Here is a 17,311-nt window from a genome sequence, read left to right as displayed (position 1 = left end):
GCACAAATCTGAACGGCTCGACCTATGCTCTTAATATTCGGTGTATAGTGTGATGGGCAGGAAACCCATCACCAGTGCGAAATTGGAGGTCACAGGTCAAAGGGCAGTGGGGGAAAGTTCAGATATCAGACATTTTCTGAGGACATGGCCTAATGGACAGAGTGAAAAACTTTTTTGTTTCAGCGCTAACCTACCATTTTTATCACTTTATTGAAAGGACCATGAAATGTGCTTTCCACTGACGTGCAAAGAGTAAGTGTCTCCTTTTGACCCTCGAGAGGAGGGTTAAACATGGATTTGTTGACTGTTAACAAAGGACTGAACTGCTTTTGGCATTATCAGAGCCATATATACCTGTGTGGATGTGAGGCTACATTTGCAGTTCAATTGCAAAGACAAAAGTTTGTTGAACAAGGTTTACGCTCCTTAAATCATATTATTTTCTAAAGCTGTCTGTATATTAATAGCACCCTGAATGCTCGCGTGGCTACCGTCATTCGAAATGTAGGCAAAAACCCGGGGGCAACCCATTACTCATGCATTGGGGTGAACTGGCACTTCTATTCTAATAAACATGCACACCTGCAATGGAGATGTGTTTAATTTATTACTCACAGCTGAGCAAAATTGTCGCCTGCCTGAATATACTTGGATTTTAGCCTGTGAATTTCAGCAACTCAATGAAATTAGGTTATCTCTACTTTCTTGACTTATCACCAACGTACGAAGGGCGATGCCATCTTTGATTATTGATTACACTTGCACGCGCCATCTCGTGCCAACTATAGGCTAGTTCTACATTATGACACGATAAGACATTCGAACAGGTATGAAGTAGGATGCAGTGTTAAGGTTTAGTTTTAGTGTTAATACCTATGCTAAACAGTTTTGATGACGACGTAGCCGATTTAGCGATGGAACAGGCTTTCAACCTTTTGCAGTTCAGAAACAAAGGCCAGTACAGTAGAGGAGCAGACCTCAGATGAGCACTGTCGCTCATGCGGCACTTGTTTTCAAATTATCTTGTATAATTTAAAGTTTTCTCAAATATAACAGCATAGCTAGTGTTTGCCCTAGCCAATAATCCGCCTGTAACTCGGCTGTCTTTTTATATGCACAGATATATGTTCTTTGCCAAAGGAGGTGGGAACCTGTCATGGTACTTTCCCACGCTGGGTCTATGACTCCTCTACAGGCCTCTGTGAGAAGTTTATATACTCTGGTTGTCATGGCAACAAGAACCGCTTCTTTACCAAGGGAGAGTGTGAGACTCACTGTAATTCCACACGGTCTCTGAGAGGTCAGCACATGTCAATAACCATGTTAACTGGATTAAATTAGTGCATGCATGAATGTTTTTTATTCTCGTCTGTATGTTTTTGTTTTGTTTTACAATTGCCATTATTGTATTCCATATTGTATAAATTCAAACATTACAAATCTTAGAATTTATTATTATAGTTATTCAGGGATATTCCTAGGGTATTTCAGGCCAGAAGGCATGTCGGCCATTTGGGCAATTCATCCCTATTTGCTAATTGGGGTCAATTGTGCATGTTGTAAGTGGCCCCTAATACACAGGTCAATTCTAAAATTCCCAGCTATGAAAACACAGAATGACTGTGTTATAATTGTTAAAAATTAACACAGCTAGAAATCAAAACATGTTGATTAAGCAATTTAGGCATTACGGAGGATTTATGGGATGCCAAAAATTTGCTTCAGCTTTGAGGGCAGGGTGGACCTGATGTACCGTTACAGGTCTGGTGGTGGCACTGGTTGTTGCATATCTAAAGTAGAATGATCGAGGATTTGTTAGAGAGATTACTGCATTTCTGTTGACCATTTTTTTTCTAGATGTATGCACTATGCCCAAGGTGGAAGGTTCATGCAGTGAAAACCTTGTGCGGTGGTTTTATGACATCTATAATGGTCAGTGTAAGCCATTCTACTATGGAGGCTGTGAAGGAAATGGCAACAGGTTTGAATCCAGGGATGAGTGTGCACGAGTATGTGGTGATATGTCCACTCTCGGTAAGCATTTGTCAATCTTAGTGTGACTGACTGTGGAACTTTTAAGGTATAATCTCACAGCACATATTCAATTTGAGTATTTCTTGCAATATCAAATGGCATTCTTATTGCCACTACTCTATGATGCATTTTGTGGCCATCTCTTGATGACTCAAAAGCATGCTTTGTATATATCTAGAAGGAATTCTCAATTCAGTGAGATGTGGCAATAATTAGAGTATGATATTTAAAAGATAGTGACGTGACATTGTACCTTTACATTCTTCAGTGAGTGTTATTGTAAGATTATCAGTATTTAGATTGATAAATGTGAATGTAACAAATCGCATGCTTTGACACTGTAGACTTTCATGACAGTGGTGACTGCACTGCCAATTTCTTAGAAACTAAGGTTTTTGCGGAACATATAAATTGCTAAGAAATTGCAAAGATTCGGGTTCCATGTATTTTGAGGATCGCTGGTAATATCTTTAGTATCTCTTTCAGATACTGGTTCGATGTGACCTTTAATTCACGTGCATACACCTCCATTCTATATATTTATGTTTAATATATTTTGTCAATCTAATTCATTTTGTTTTTTCTAGATAACTTTATAGAGTTGTAGGTTCATCTCAACCTAGAGGTAGGACTGTAGCAGCTGCTTATTGGTTGGTGATGCAACACCTTGTCTGAACCAAGTTTGTGTGAAGGTTTAGATGGTAAAACATTGTGTAGTCCAGCGATTTAGTATTGAGTGTCGTTTCCCAGGCCCTGCAGATGTCTGCTCATTGCCAAAGGAAGTTGGACCTTGTCAAGAGAGACAGGAGAAATGGTTTTATGATGCTGCCCAGATGAGGTGTGTCATGTTCCATTATGGAGGCTGCGAAGGAAATAATAACAGATTCAACACACAGTACGAGTGTGAAAATCGATGCCTGGCAGAGACGCACACACCAATGTACATTGCAACGGCTGCACCTGAGGGTAAATCATTCCTCTTGCTCCCGTATGTTGTTTGCTTTCTTTTGATGTCGTAACCCCAACCCAACTCCAACCCTTCACGTCTGCACATACCCACCTGGAATGAAATTTGTGTTAAATTCGTTACCCAAGACTTGCCTATGTCTTGCTTGCTACTGCTAGTACATAATATTGTCTTGGTGAATGCAAAAATTGACTTTAAATCATCACAAACAATTATAATAGCAAAATTCCTGCAACACTCAATTTAGAAGAAAAGGTCCCTAATCCCTATTACATACAGTTTTTTTTTTAACTAATTGGTAGTTATTTGCCACAGCTTTCACCTGACAAATCTTACCATGTTACTTAACTAGTATCTGAAAGTAATCAATATTAATGCTTTCACACTTTATTACTACGGCACATAATTTGTTCCTCTGACCATGAATTTAGATATCTGCACACTGCCCAAAGAAGCTGGACCATGTGGAAATTGGGTAGCAACCTGGTGGTTTGACAGCAATGATGGCATCTGTAAGCCATTCTACTATGGAGGCTGTGATGGAAATGACAACAGGTGTGTAAGAAAAGCAAACTGTGTTGCTCCTATAATTAAATAATATCAGTAACACGTCTTTTTTGGTTTGGCTAGAAAGACCACACCATTCGTGTAAAATATAAAGCCTCACCAAAATAAGAAATGACATGTTATTGACATTTTCAATCGTATGAGCGACATTGTAAAAACCCGTTTATGGCAACTTGTGCAAGCAACTGCAGGGAATGCGTGACCAGGTATATCTACAAGAAAAATGAAGAAAAACGATTTTGTGATAAATTACAGCCAGTTAAGGCGGTAATGGCAATAAATCTATGGATTTACAAGAACAAAATGTAAACGTTTTCACGATTATATGGATCATATAGTACCCTACTGTAGTATTCAAACATTAAAGTGATTTGGCAGTAAGACACATGACGTGTTTTCCATCATATCATCTATCCAGTCGTTATCTGTATAATCATGCAGTTAATTTCAAAAACGGTAATTTTTATGCAGTGTACATAAACACATTCATTTGTTACTAGCTTATAGCTAAAATGTGAATTTCACAAGTTATCTATAATTGAAAGCCAATATTTGCATTTTTTATAGGTTTGACACGCCTGATGAGTGCCGGCAACGGTGCGGACGCTTAGCAACAACTTTACCACCAACAACTGCTGCCCCTACAGTTGAACGTGAGTATATTAAAAATTAATGGTACTTAAACTCCATAGATAATCGGTCTGTCTTATTTTAGAGAAAATAGAGTGCTTATATTAATAAAATGATCTCAATTTGGATTTATTGTTAAAGAGTTTGGGGTTTATTACTTAAACGAGAACATGGTTTTCCTACTTTTTGCTTGTATATATGCCATATTATATATATCATCATCATCATCATCTTCGTTTATAGTCCATCTTTTCCCGTGCCTGGGGTTGGATTTGCGATGATCCTCCTCCAGCGTTCTCTGTTCTGCGTTGATCCTTTATCTAGGCCATATATATATATATATATATATATATTCTTCTCTTGGCCATATGATGTTACCGTGGTTAATTTGCCATTTTGTCTTTATGGTGTTCAAGGTTAATCGAGAGGGCTCACTATACTAATTCCTATTTGTATTTAGGCAAGTGTAGTGTTTAACCCTGAGGTAAGCTGATACGTAAACTAACCGGTCCACGAACATAAACAGAAAGTAGAACAGAAACGTATTGCGTATACACTGTGAGCAGATTGGCAGGGAGCTTGTGAATAAAGCAGCATGGTTGTTGGAACCGATTTTATTGTCTGAGTATTAATGTGGTTTAATCCGGCAGTAAAGTCTACAGCAAGCTTACTACATTTTCAATAGATTCTTCTGGTATTCACTTGTACTAAAATATGATAGTGATACATATTTGGCACGGCCTATCATTACTAGAGGAGTTTATTGTATCCCCCGCGACGAAGTCGGCGGGGATACTATGGTTTCACGTCTGTCCAGCCGCCGCTCGCTGCCGCAGACACTTTCCCTTCCACTCTGTAACTCAACCCTTAACTGACCTAGCGCGACCAAACTTGGTATACTTACACATCTTGGGGAGAAGGTGTGTCGCGTACCAAAACCAGGTCACTGCGACCTTTATTTGACCTTGACGTTGACCTTGATCATATTGTCCTTCCGCTCTATAACTCGGCCCCTAATTTACCTAGCGCGACCAAACTTGGTATACTTAAACATCTTGGGGAGAGGGTGTGTCGCGTACCAAAACCAGGTCACTGCAACCTTTATTTGACCTTGACTTTCATCATATTTCCCTTCCGCTCTATAACTCGGCCCCTAATTGACCTAGCGCGAGCAAACTTCGTATACTTACACATCTTGGGGAGAAGGTGTGTTGCTTACCAAAACCCCTAAGGTAACCAAATTTGACATACTTGCACATCTCAGGCAGATGAGTTGTGTAACAAACCTTTGTCTTTGTGACTTATTTCACTTTACCTACCTTGTACGTCCTTACGGAGATATTTCATTCATACTAGATTACGGGGGATACATGTAGTTGGCGACAACTGCCATTTCTAGTTTTAATTGGACAGGTAAGTCAGTAAGGCATGTAGTAAATATCAACATCCATGTCAGTGAGTGCGTTAGTTACAATCATGTTTTTCTTTACACAGAAGTCTCTGTGTGTGAATTACCACTTGATGCTGGACCATGTGACGACTACCAGGAGCGCTGGAGATATGATCAGGCCACTGGCCGGTGCCAATCGTTCAAATGGGGTGGCTGTCGTGGCAACCATAATAATTTCCAAACAGAACAACTTTGTCAGGATTATTGTGGAGGCATTGTTGAGGAAGGTAAAGCAAGTCTTCATTAACCAAGATTAATAATATTAATCACATAGTGCTGTCTACCTCATACGCTTATCATCATTTAAAACCTTCATCGTGGGTATTAGATATTGAGTACCATTTTGATGTTTCCAGTGATCATCATACTTCCCTACATTTTTAAATATAAAATTACCTGTCTATACTTTGTCAACAGGGTTGTGAAAATCTCTGATAGAATATGATAGACTAAATATTTCATCACATACCAAAACGCACAATGAATTCAGAAGACACTTATGAATTATAATAGCACATGGTTTTTAAGTGTTTTTAAGTTTTGAATTGGTTGGGAGGGTCGGCAATGGCATTTCAGAGAATGTCTGTTCCAGGGAATATGCCTGGATCACTATTGTCATGACACCCCAGTAAGATGCATCTTGTGTATATTAAAATATAACCTTTGTCAATTCACTTTATTTTACATTATATACATATTTTATATATTATTAAAATCATGTTACATAGCTACAGGCCACTAGCAAGCTATTCGTATTGAGCATGGATATAAATTACATTTGTAGTCATATATTGTATAACATGTTGTTATTAGGAATTTTAAACTTTTATTGTACGGTATGTTTAAGATGTGTGTAGCATGCCTTCTGATCCTGGACCGTGTGAGGCATACACCACCGCCTGGTACTATGACAACGAGATTGGTCAGTGTGCGACATTCGCTTATGGTGGATGTGAAGGCAATGCCAACAGATACGACAATAGGGAGGGTTGTGAGCGAGCATGTGGCATCTACCAAACACAAGGTATGCAAAATATAGAAGGTTTGTGCTTCAGTGGACCAAGGAACATATTTTTACGGCCATATCTCTAATATAGCAAACAAAAGTTAGGTCAGAATATACCGGCAAGTTGAGTCGAAACAATCCTGAACTGTGCTAAAGTGTTGTACTAGTATTATGATAGTAGAAGAGCATTGCCAAAAACATATACCAGCTTTTAATTTCTGTATTACTTCTGAAAACGGGCCCTTAATGTTTGTGAGCAGAGGTTTGGCCTTACTACATGTATATATATATGTGATGAACATGGTGTAGGAGTTTTACAGTAAGCTGCTATGCTATAGATTGGTGCAACATGCCCAAGGATCCTGGACCATGCAGGGCTGGACTTCAAATGTATTACCATGACAACAAAGTAGGGAAGTGTCAACAGTTTACATATGGTGGCTGCCATGGTAACGGAAACCGATTCAAGACAATTGAAGAGTGTGAAGACACATGCGGAAAGATGGTTGCACTGACGACAACCCCACAGCCCACGCAAACACAACCAGTTCGACTAACCAGAGAAGGTACCCTTTTGAATGTTCCCCATTAGGTAGATCCAAGATATCGATAGTCAAGAGGCATATATAACCCATCCATGTGCTAATGATCTGACATATTGACACCAGAATCCACTAAACATCTAATACATATACGTTTACCCCAGAAGATAATAGAAGCATCTAATTGAATAAATTTGTTCTTGGTGCCATGATTTATTTCAGAACAGTTAGAATTAAGGTGGCTTTACGGAAGTCGTTGTAGGCATTTTTAATAACGTATATCCTAGAACATCAAGTTTTACCATAAAGAGTATGATAGGTATTCATAAATATTGAAACATTTTGACTGTTTGCATATGCATAACCACCCTGCACATTTCTATTAGTGCTATGCTTCAGGCTGTGTGACAGCATCACACTGCAATTATGTTTACGATAAATAATTGCACGTTGCAGACATCTGTCTTATGGGGCACCAGACTGGTCGCTGTAATGACAGAGTACTGCGCCATTACTACGATGCTGGCGTGGGTTCGTGCAAGGAATTTACATACAGTGGTTGTGGTGGCAACCAGAACAACTTTGGCGAAAAGAGTGACTGCGAGAGATATTGCAGTGGAGTTAAATCTGAAGGTCAGTGTCTGTAGCTGTTACTTTTGTAAGAAGCAGAATTGCTAGGAGATAGTGATTGCAATGTGCTATCCTCTATAAACTAAGAATGTCTGACCAGTCTTCCATTGGGTTTCCATTATTAAGCATTTATGACACAATTTTACATGACAGGGTGCTATAGTTACTACTTTTGGAAGAGGCGAAGCAATCTCTGGGTTGGTAGTCTTTGCAGTGTACTAACCTCTAAAAATGATATAAACATTTGACCACATCGATTTGGTTGCAGTTACTTAGCATGCTTACGCATAAATGACATTGTATATTCATAGATACCTGTCAACTCGATAAAGATGCGGGTCCTTGCCTTGCTTACATCGAGTCATGGTTCTATGATAAGCAGACGAGACAGTGTGCAGAGTTCGTCTACGGGGGTTGCCAGGGCAATGCTAACAGGTAAGGTAGTGCGAGAATGTATGAAAAACATATTTACGTCGTTAATGGTCAGTGCACATGTATTATCTAGTGATTTGTAAATTTGCACTCATTCGTTTATGTATTCCTCACAGTAGTAGCTTAAACCAGGTGGCATAAAAAAGTGGATTGTTCATGTTATTGTACCACATTACTCCCACCTGATGTATCATGTATTGATGTATTCATGTTTCGGACCTATAACAGATTTGAGAGCAAGTCTGAGTGCGAACAGAAATGTATAACAGAGCTGGTGACGGAACCAACCCCGACACGGCCACCACATACAGAAGCACCTGAGGGCCAAGGTATGCATTCAGTAGTTCTGCTAGGTTTTTGCCTATAAGTGCATATACATTGTATTGCATATCAGCGTGAGTGAGTTGGAACTATTCTTGAATGTGCCTTTTGATTTTTATTGCTATTGGCATAAGCTAGTCAGAACCCTGTAACGCACTTGTTTCTGAGTTAAGCTCCTAATTGCAGGCAGGGAAATTAACTTGTGTATAAGAATGCTAGTGCAGGTTTCAGCATTATTTTCAGTAAAATCGAATTATCCTGCATGCCAAATATCTCAACTAATAGAATTAGCTTTAGTAAAATGTGCAAATTGACTTTTATTGCAAATGTCAAAAACATGAGCAATGGTGTTATCAATAACAAACACGACACCACACGATTGGTAATATTTAGCAATCGAGTAGTACAACTTTGTTCATGTGGAATATTGCATGAAACTCTTTTGCTGCAGTGGCTGCTAAGATTTGTGTTATTGCCACAAAGAGAAGGTTAACCTTTTTGGATAGATTTGTCAGCACAAACTAATGTAGTATCCATCTGAGAAAAACTTTTGGAAGCTTACGTGTTTGGGTGTTATGTGCTACAGATAAAGTGAATATTATGCCTGCTGGTTTCTCTAGATTAGTGGTGTATGCCTGCGAATGATCCAGGGCAATGACACTGGATTAAACTGGACTGCACTGGTTTTGCTTCTGTGGTTGTGCTATATATATGTAGGATATCAATTCGCTTTTGCTGGTTTTTGCACTTTGTTAAGAACAATGTTACCAGCCAAAGGATGAAGGTACATGCGACGAGTATGTGTTGCGCTGGTACTTTGATGCTGAACGTGATGGTGGACGATGTGCTCCATTCTGGTATGGTGGTTGTCAGGGCAACAGTAACAACTATGGGTCTCAGCAAGAGTGCGAGGATGGCTGTGTATCTGGTGGTAGGTGACCGCACCGCTGCATGCAGCTTTTGTGTGACACATTTTGTATTTTTTTTTAGATATAGTTTACCATGTCTTATGTGTGTCTTTATTAGTGTATAATATAGCTATATACCATCTAGCTGTGAACCAGTTTGTTATTTTGTCACCTAGCTGTTCATAATGTATGTAACCTGTATAATATTTGTGCATTCTCATTAATTTTCCTCTGATGTCAACTTATAAGATACCTAATGCTAACCGAGATGTCATAACATGGAATTTTGTATCACTGTCCTTGTGATAGCTATATGGGTTTTCCCTGATTAACTATTTCTACAGACCTAATTAGTCATTTGTTGTCATTGCTTTTGCGACTCATTTACAGAAAATTTATTTAAGCTTATTTGTGGTGTACCAGTTGCGCAGGCAATGATGATTAATACATAATGTAATAATTTAATTTGTATTGTATGAAATCAATAACAAGTGTCGTTATCTTTTCTTTTTGTCTGAACACAGTTTTCCATATATTCTTTCTTGTGTGGCACCATTTGTTTGACTACTCATCAATACTTGTTGTCATTATATTTTGTATAGTATTGAATTTATTCGTAGAAAGTGTAGCTAGTTCTTCTTATGTCACGAACGAGAATCTACTGTTTGACAGATATGGTAGTCATGGTTGAGTAGAGGTTTATTTCTATTCTATCTGATAAAAAGGAAACTGTCCTCTAATTGTGTTAGTCTCAATTAGCAACAATGATTTCAATAAATCTTAGTTGTTCTTTTTTATGTGCTCAGTTAAAATACTCTGTCCTATTTTGCTATATTTCTGATTATTAACTTCACATAGCTGTGGAAGTCTGATAAAATTTCCAGTGATTTTTAATGAAATGTGAGCACTAATTTCAAGCTAATTGATGGCAATTACTGTTAGTGAAATCTTTATAAATGGAACGTGTTATAAATATATATAACACAGAATATGATTAATCTTGAGATGTGATTTTTTTAAGCCTAATGATTTTGACTCCATTTGTTTCAGCTGTGGTTGCCACCAAGCCACCGGTGTATACGAGTAAGTGCTATTACATTAATAGAACGATCTATTATTAAACTTGCAAAATTATTAAATTATTAAATTATTATTATTATTAAATTTATTCTTATTACAGTTGACACAGTACTTAAATCAGTTACAGGTTTATATATATGCTTCTAATATCCTCATAAGTTATGACGCTAACATGTTGAAAGGGATTATTATTTGATGTAAATATGAAATAAATATCAACATGGTTTAGCAGCTAAGATCAAACTGAAGCAGTAGAATTTTGTGTATGATAAACCCACTGTTGACAATAACTGTTCTAGTAACTAGCCATTTCCTTCTAATACTTGCAGCTGTGTTACCAGTAGAGACCACTCAGGCCACAATGGCGGGTGAGCCATCGCAATATGGTAGGTGCTAATACGTCAGTATAGGTTTCACTGGTCATTATTGTAATACATAATAAGAATGCGTTGATATATCCTTCATCAATTGCTTGGTTATCTGGACTTGAGAATGGTAAAAATGTAGGAGTAAGAGTGGCTAATTGTATAAGGATCTGCAGGTGCAGATTTATAATAACCAGTATACACAACGTTGTAATTAGTATTTTGGTGCCATTGATGGGCTAATTTCAAATAAATGACACTCTTTTGACATTTTATTTTGTTTTATGTGCAGCAAAACTGAAGTGGCAAGTATTTTAATTTTAAGAACTTATGATAATTGTTCAATGGTTGCGAAATACCAAAATGATGCAGTTTAGTTTCCTGGCAACATTAGGACAGTATTTATGAATGATATTATATAGATTAGGTTTCTTCAAAGAGTAGAACTTTGGGTATTATTTTCAGTAAAATCAGTTATTAATTGTTCTTTTGTTAATATTTTCTATACAATTAAATTTTCTGACAATGTATAAATTGACATTGTGAAATAATTACTCAATATTTAAATAATTTGTGCAGATATCTGCCATCAGCAGAAAGACACTGGACCATGTGAAGACTTTGAGGTTCGTTGGTACTTCTCTGAGGAGCAGGGAAACCGATGCGCACCATTCTACTATGGTGGTTGTGAGGCCAACAAGAACAATTTCGAGACATACCAGGAGTGTTTCGATTCCTGCCATGGTGTCAGTAAGTACCACTCTGTCACACGTGATGTAGATAGTAATATGATTTTTCACTTACTTGTGTGCATTGTGACTATAGAGAGTTCCGCGAATTTTCAAATTACCCACAATGCAACGCCGCCGGCCATGACGGTTCCAGAAACCAGTTCAGACATGGTACAATCCGCGGCACAGGATTGTAGGTAATATTGCTATTTTTAGTGCAAGTCTCGGAACCCTCTATATTTTAGAAGGGTCACTATATAGTAAAGGCAGAGAACAATATATACTAAGTCCAATTCACTTACTATAGAATTTTCAGACAATGATTTGGCCACAGCGAGTGGACTGGGCAAGGGAATACACAACATGCTTGTATGCACTTCATCCATCTGACTGCAATTACAAAACTGGGGAAAAAAGTTTTAAATAGGGAATGTCAACATGGTCACAAGATCTGACTATCCAGATTTTATGCGTAGTGTAAACAAGATTAAATGTGCTATTTCAAAATAAAGTCAGCGTGTAAAGCGTGTGTTCGAGCGTATCTATATTGAAATTGTGTATTTGTCCTATATGGAGCATGGACCTTTTCGTGACTGTATTATATTATTAAAATGTGTAAACTTTGCTTAGTGTACGTTTTGAGTTGCGATGTAACTTTTTTGTGCACGTGTTTCAGCGGCGCCACCTGCTACTACAAGTACACGAGCCCCAGTCACTAGACCTACAGAACCGTACGGTAAGACAGCTTTTAGACTACTTAAATGTTCACGTGTGCATGTACTTTAGGTTCTCTTTAACTTCAGGAATTTATGTAACTATGGACAGTATACTGTTCATACAGGTATACCTGTTGTTTTTCCTGTTTGTTGCAGGGCCATTATTTGTTATGTGATTAGCGTTTGCTGGTCAGTGATGAAATGTACCATGTTTCAACTGTGGGAGACAATCATTTGTATAATGTTTTTATGTCTTTGTCTATATCTTCTGTGAATTGTAAATTGTGTATCACTCTATGCGCCTCATGACAATTCGGTTACCGAGACTGTTGGATGATCACTTGCATGTTTTTACAAAGACCTGTGTCAGCTGCCAAAGGATGCAGGTCCGTGCAGCGATTTCAACATGTGGTGGTACTTTGACACCGAACGTGAGCGCTGTGCTGCATTTTACTACGGTGGTTGCGAGGGAAATGACAACAGGTTTGAGTCTCTCGAGGAATGCGAGAGTGAATGCACGAGGCGACGTAAGTGCGGCGCACGTGGCGTCATGTTTGCGGTGCTCTGACGTCTTTCGTAGCTCTCCATTTTCCTCTGGGCGAACAATGCTCACTCGTGGAGTCTCATCTGTTTGCCTCCTGGGTGCTGTCTTCAGTCTCTCTTGGACAGGATAGTTTGATAACTTGCTGTTTGACCTGGTAGCAACTTTCTGTGTGAAGTGTCTTTCTGTCTCTCTCATGACAGTTCTGTCATGAATCTCTTAGTCTTTCCAAGTTTTCTGCAGCTGACGTTGATGGGCATATTTGAAAGTGCCTCTGATTATATCTTCTTCTAGCTAGCATATTTATTCAACTGTGCAAATTATCAAGCCCATAAGCCTGCCATCATGTCAAGTATATCATGAAATGAACCCCGTTTTGAGATGTTAGTAAATCTTGGTCTTAAAACAAGTTAGAAGAATATAAATTATCTATATAGTATATGAGACTATTAGCGATTCTGATCGCCCTCCAGAAACACTTAATACTACCCACAAGCTCCTTACAAGAGCTTAGTGCAGCCACGTTGAAACGTACATAGTAGTTGCAAACTAAATGTACACGTACTTCTTAACACCTAACCAGTTCCAGCATTTATGCAGTGCACTGTGACCATTCGTCATGTGCATATTAAACAATAGCCCCTTTATAATGCATTGGCTATCAATACTTATCTGTACACGCAACACAAATACTAGAGTTTGTTTGTCTTTGCTGTAATCATCAAAAACATCTTTGTTCTTTAGTTGATAACTTTTATTTTTCCTAGAGTTACTTACTACAGCTATAGCATGTACACTCTGCCTCTACTAAATGGTTTGCTGTGTCATATATTATTACTACACTAGTTTAATTTTAGTACCTAGTTTAATTTCAGTACCAATTTTATTTTTTGTTTAGAAATTACAATGATTTGGAATGTGTGTTGTTCAATATCCTGATAATTCTTAATTGGGTGTGTCTATCATACGATATTAGCAGAGACAACAATGCCTATACGCACACGCCCAGAAGTGACGAAGCCTACTATTACAACAGAAACACCCAGCTCATACGGTAAACAAATGTGTCAAATATGTTTGTTACTAAAATTGATTCAGTGGTGATTCATACCAGTCTGGCAGAAAGAAAATCCAACATAAGTGAATTCGTTGTGGAAGTAACCATGAAAGTTTATATTTCGAGAGCTGATAGATAAATAAATACTAATAACATGTAGGGTGTTCAGAGGGTGGAGTCGGGTAGTTCAGCAGTAATTCTGCTCTCACCTCCGTGGCAGTCACAGTATTTGTCACATTTTTAAAGACATCTGCGATCAAGAAAAACAACCTGGGACATGCAGTGACTATCAGCTGCGCTGGTACTTCTCTGATGAAGATGGTGGCCGCTGTGCACCATTCTACTATGGTGGCTGTGAAGGAAATGAGAACAATTTTGCATCGTATGAAGAGTGCAACGATTTCTGCTCTGCTGCGAGTAGGTCTACCACGTTAAAGTGTGATGTTCTCCTTAGAGTAACCACCACATGAAACAAGCTCACAATAATGATATTTAAATTTAAAAAGTTCAAGTAATGGTGTTCTCGTAATGCAGATGAAATTTACAGGAAATTTAATTATGTGGCATATTTATACTGACGGTATATGATGCACACTACTTTCTTTATATGGAACACTCAAACACGTTGCAGCACGGCCAGCAAAGGTGACTGAACAACCTACCACAGTGGCAATAGCGCAAAAGACCACCATGTTACAGGTGGAAACGACTGAGCCTGAGGAGGTTGATGCATATGGTACATCTTCACAACGTCTAGATACGCACACATATGTATATATATATATATATATATATATATATATATATATGCTTAGGTTCATTTTGGTCACTCTGTCATCAATCATCACAACAGCGTCACATCCGTCGCTAAAGAAAATATGTAAATTGTCTTAAAATATTGAAATATCACAAGTGACACGAGTAAGTACATGACTGTGCTATGAAAAGAAACAATAAATGGCAGCAGGCTATAGTTGTCAGGTTATCACTCTGGTTGTCAACTACGACCAATAATATACATAGAATGTGATTTTATTCCTAAGGTGTATGCCATCTTGAAGTGGATCCAGGTCCTTGTGCTGATTATGTCCTGCGGTGGCATTACTCTCAGGAGAAGGGTGACCGGTGTGCCCCGTTCTACTATGGTGGCTGTGAAGGCAACGCAAACAATTATCAGACATATGATGAGTGTGACGCAATCTGCTCAGGAGCCAGTAGGTGGCAGTGTGGCGCTATCGCTTCTCCCTCTCTCTCTCTCTCTCTCTCTATCTCTCTCTCTCTATCTCTCTCTATCTCTCTCTCTCTGTCTCTTTCTCTCTCCTTCTCCCTTCTCCCTCTTTTCTCTCTTTTTCTCTGTCTGATCACGCTCTGTTTCCCATCTCCTTCTCATATCTTCAACATTACTCTGGTTTCATTGCTGACTCAGATTGATCTGTGTTGCTGGTCAAGGCTCTCAAGGTGTGACTCTTACTGCTAGACAGGCATCTCCATTTCCACTTCTTGTGTGTTAATTAGTAGACTGCTAATAATGGATGTTTGGTTCGCTATTCATGACTATTGGGAATTTCCCTGTCAGGTGTTTGTGCGTCCAGGGATCCGCGTGTGTGTGCGTGCGTGAGTGCGTGTGTGTGCAGGTGTCTGTGTATGTGGTGTCCCATACTCGAGCTGGTTCATTCCAATTTCCATGGAGCCAATACAAACTTTACTTATTTATTTCACATCTTAATCTTGTAGCACTTGTTTTACAAGAACTTGTTTTCATGCTATTTAGTGAAGCTTGTTTTATTCCTAACCATGTGTTTTGGTGTTATCTATAAGTGGACGACATCACATATTCTGCATTTCCTAATTTCTGGTATAGTTGAGGAAGGAAAATAGTAATAACTTTTTTAATTAAGGAAATTGTAATAATCTGCCTCCCTACAGCTATTTGTAAGTTGATGTGAATGTAGTTGATATATATGTATATCTGTACATCTTAATTAATATATTACCATGGTATATGAGTTTATCACGTTGAGAAAATCTATATATCATAAATTATTTTATTTTATAATGTGCATAAAGGCTTGATTTGCAACCATTTGGAAACACCCGAGGTGACAAACGGTTGTAGATTGTAGCAGGTAGCTGCGAAGTTAATTACTAACTTTGCACTAAACTTGATATTTCGAAACTGTTCACCGCTTGTCCAACGTGGTAAATCGGAAATCATTGCTTGAGTAGCTTTGGTTGCCTTCTCTAATTGTGAAGAATATAATGTGCTTATTTACTGCCTTTTTATTATGCACTTGTGCTTTCAGCTTGTTCCTCAGTATCACTACGCTACAGAGATTCATTACTGTAGTGTTTGCTTCGGTGTAGCATCGTTACTACTGCGAAGAGAATTGCATTGAGTTCAGCGCTTTTTCGCATATTACTACTGTCATACTGGCTTTACATGTGTCAATTATTGTATCGGCAGCATATGCTGGCGTTTCCTAATGCTCACCACCGCATTCTGCTGAATACTATACAAGCTCGGCACAGTTTAAGTGACTTCCAATGGTTTGCTACCTCGTTGCTATTCATAAATTAGTAGTCTGTTAGTAGGCACGTATATGACAGATGAGGTTTTGATTATTTTGTTCTTAAGGCTTTGATGCCATGTCATACTGCCTCGTTTACAGCTGCACCATCAACAACACAGGCTTCTGTAATCGAAACCACTATGGCGTCATACACCACAGAAACAGTTACTGAGATCACTGAGGAAGTGGTTGAGGGAACAGAAAAGCCATCTGCTTATGGTACTTACATAGTGACAGGGGTCAATAATGACAAACATTTGTTATTATTTACTCCTGATCTAGGGAAGATATTGACACATAGAGTATGAACGTTGAGTATGGCAATGGTCTTATTATAGTTTAGTTCACAGTCCAACTTCAGTTTCATGGGAAATGTGCAGTCTTATCCAAAGTCCACAAAAAAAAAAAGTTAAGCAAGGTCCAATGGGAAATGTGGCAGCATCATATTAAACAGTTTTCGCTTAGTCGAGATATGCATGATGCAGACAAAGCCTTTTATGACTGCAAAAATGTTTAAAATATTTACATTATGTCGCCATTACAAAGCACATGTTCCTGTGAATAGACATTTTTCCCAAGTGAATACCACTGAACTAGAATATTTTATGTCTCATAATTTTAAGAATACAAATCTGCATTTATTTTGATATATATTGTTATTCCTCAATGGACACGTTAGGCAATGTTGGGTTAATTTACTATTAGCGAAATTGGGTTGATCATAATGATCGTTGGCTAGATTAGCACTATTTATTACACATTTA

At 38.2% G+C, this 17,311-nt stretch overlaps 1 protein-coding gene across 15 annotated transcripts in view; it reads left to right on the top strand.

The window, feature by feature from the left end:
- LOC106810456 (papilin-like) overlaps positions 1 to 17,311 on the top strand; it is a 126,471-nt gene that overhangs the window by 64,934 nt on the left and 44,226 nt on the right. For all 15 annotated transcript variants that reach the window (XM_014813819.1, XM_014813821.1, XM_014813820.1 and 12 more), the window contains exons 29-50: positions 1,121 to 1,300; positions 1,858 to 2,034; positions 2,785 to 3,000; positions 3,433 to 3,556; positions 4,136 to 4,221; positions 5,693 to 5,875; positions 6,496 to 6,672; positions 6,993 to 7,220; positions 7,653 to 7,829; positions 8,138 to 8,261; positions 8,487 to 8,587; positions 9,337 to 9,510; positions 10,538 to 10,570; positions 10,897 to 10,953; positions 11,512 to 11,682; positions 12,340 to 12,399; positions 12,739 to 12,906; positions 13,897 to 13,974; positions 14,224 to 14,394; positions 14,609 to 14,713; positions 15,021 to 15,191; positions 16,647 to 16,766. In XM_014813819.1, coding sequence (XP_014669305.1) covers positions 1,121 to 1,300; positions 1,858 to 2,034; positions 2,785 to 3,000; positions 3,433 to 3,556; positions 4,136 to 4,221; positions 5,693 to 5,875; positions 6,496 to 6,672; positions 6,993 to 7,220; positions 7,653 to 7,829; positions 8,138 to 8,261; positions 8,487 to 8,587; positions 9,337 to 9,510; positions 10,538 to 10,570; positions 10,897 to 10,953; positions 11,512 to 11,682; positions 12,340 to 12,399; positions 12,739 to 12,906; positions 13,897 to 13,974; positions 14,224 to 14,394; positions 14,609 to 14,713; positions 15,021 to 15,191; positions 16,647 to 16,766 — 3,081 coding nt within the window. The remainder of the gene's footprint in view (positions 1 to 1,120; positions 1,301 to 1,857; positions 2,035 to 2,784; positions 3,001 to 3,432; positions 3,557 to 4,135; positions 4,222 to 5,692; positions 5,876 to 6,495; positions 6,673 to 6,992; positions 7,221 to 7,652; positions 7,830 to 8,137; positions 8,262 to 8,486; positions 8,588 to 9,336; positions 9,511 to 10,537; positions 10,571 to 10,896; positions 10,954 to 11,511; positions 11,683 to 12,339; positions 12,400 to 12,738; positions 12,907 to 13,896; positions 13,975 to 14,223; positions 14,395 to 14,608; positions 14,714 to 15,020; positions 15,192 to 16,646; positions 16,767 to 17,311) is intronic.

This window comes from Priapulus caudatus, unplaced genomic scaffold (assembly GCF_000485595.1).
Source record: "Priapulus caudatus unplaced genomic scaffold, Priapulus_caudatus-5.0.1 Scaffold442, whole genome shotgun sequence".
Classification (NCBI taxonomy): domain Eukaryota; kingdom Metazoa; phylum Priapulida; class Priapulimorpha; order Priapulimorphida; family Priapulidae; genus Priapulus; species Priapulus caudatus.
This window is presented reverse-complemented; position numbering and strand designations above follow the sequence as displayed.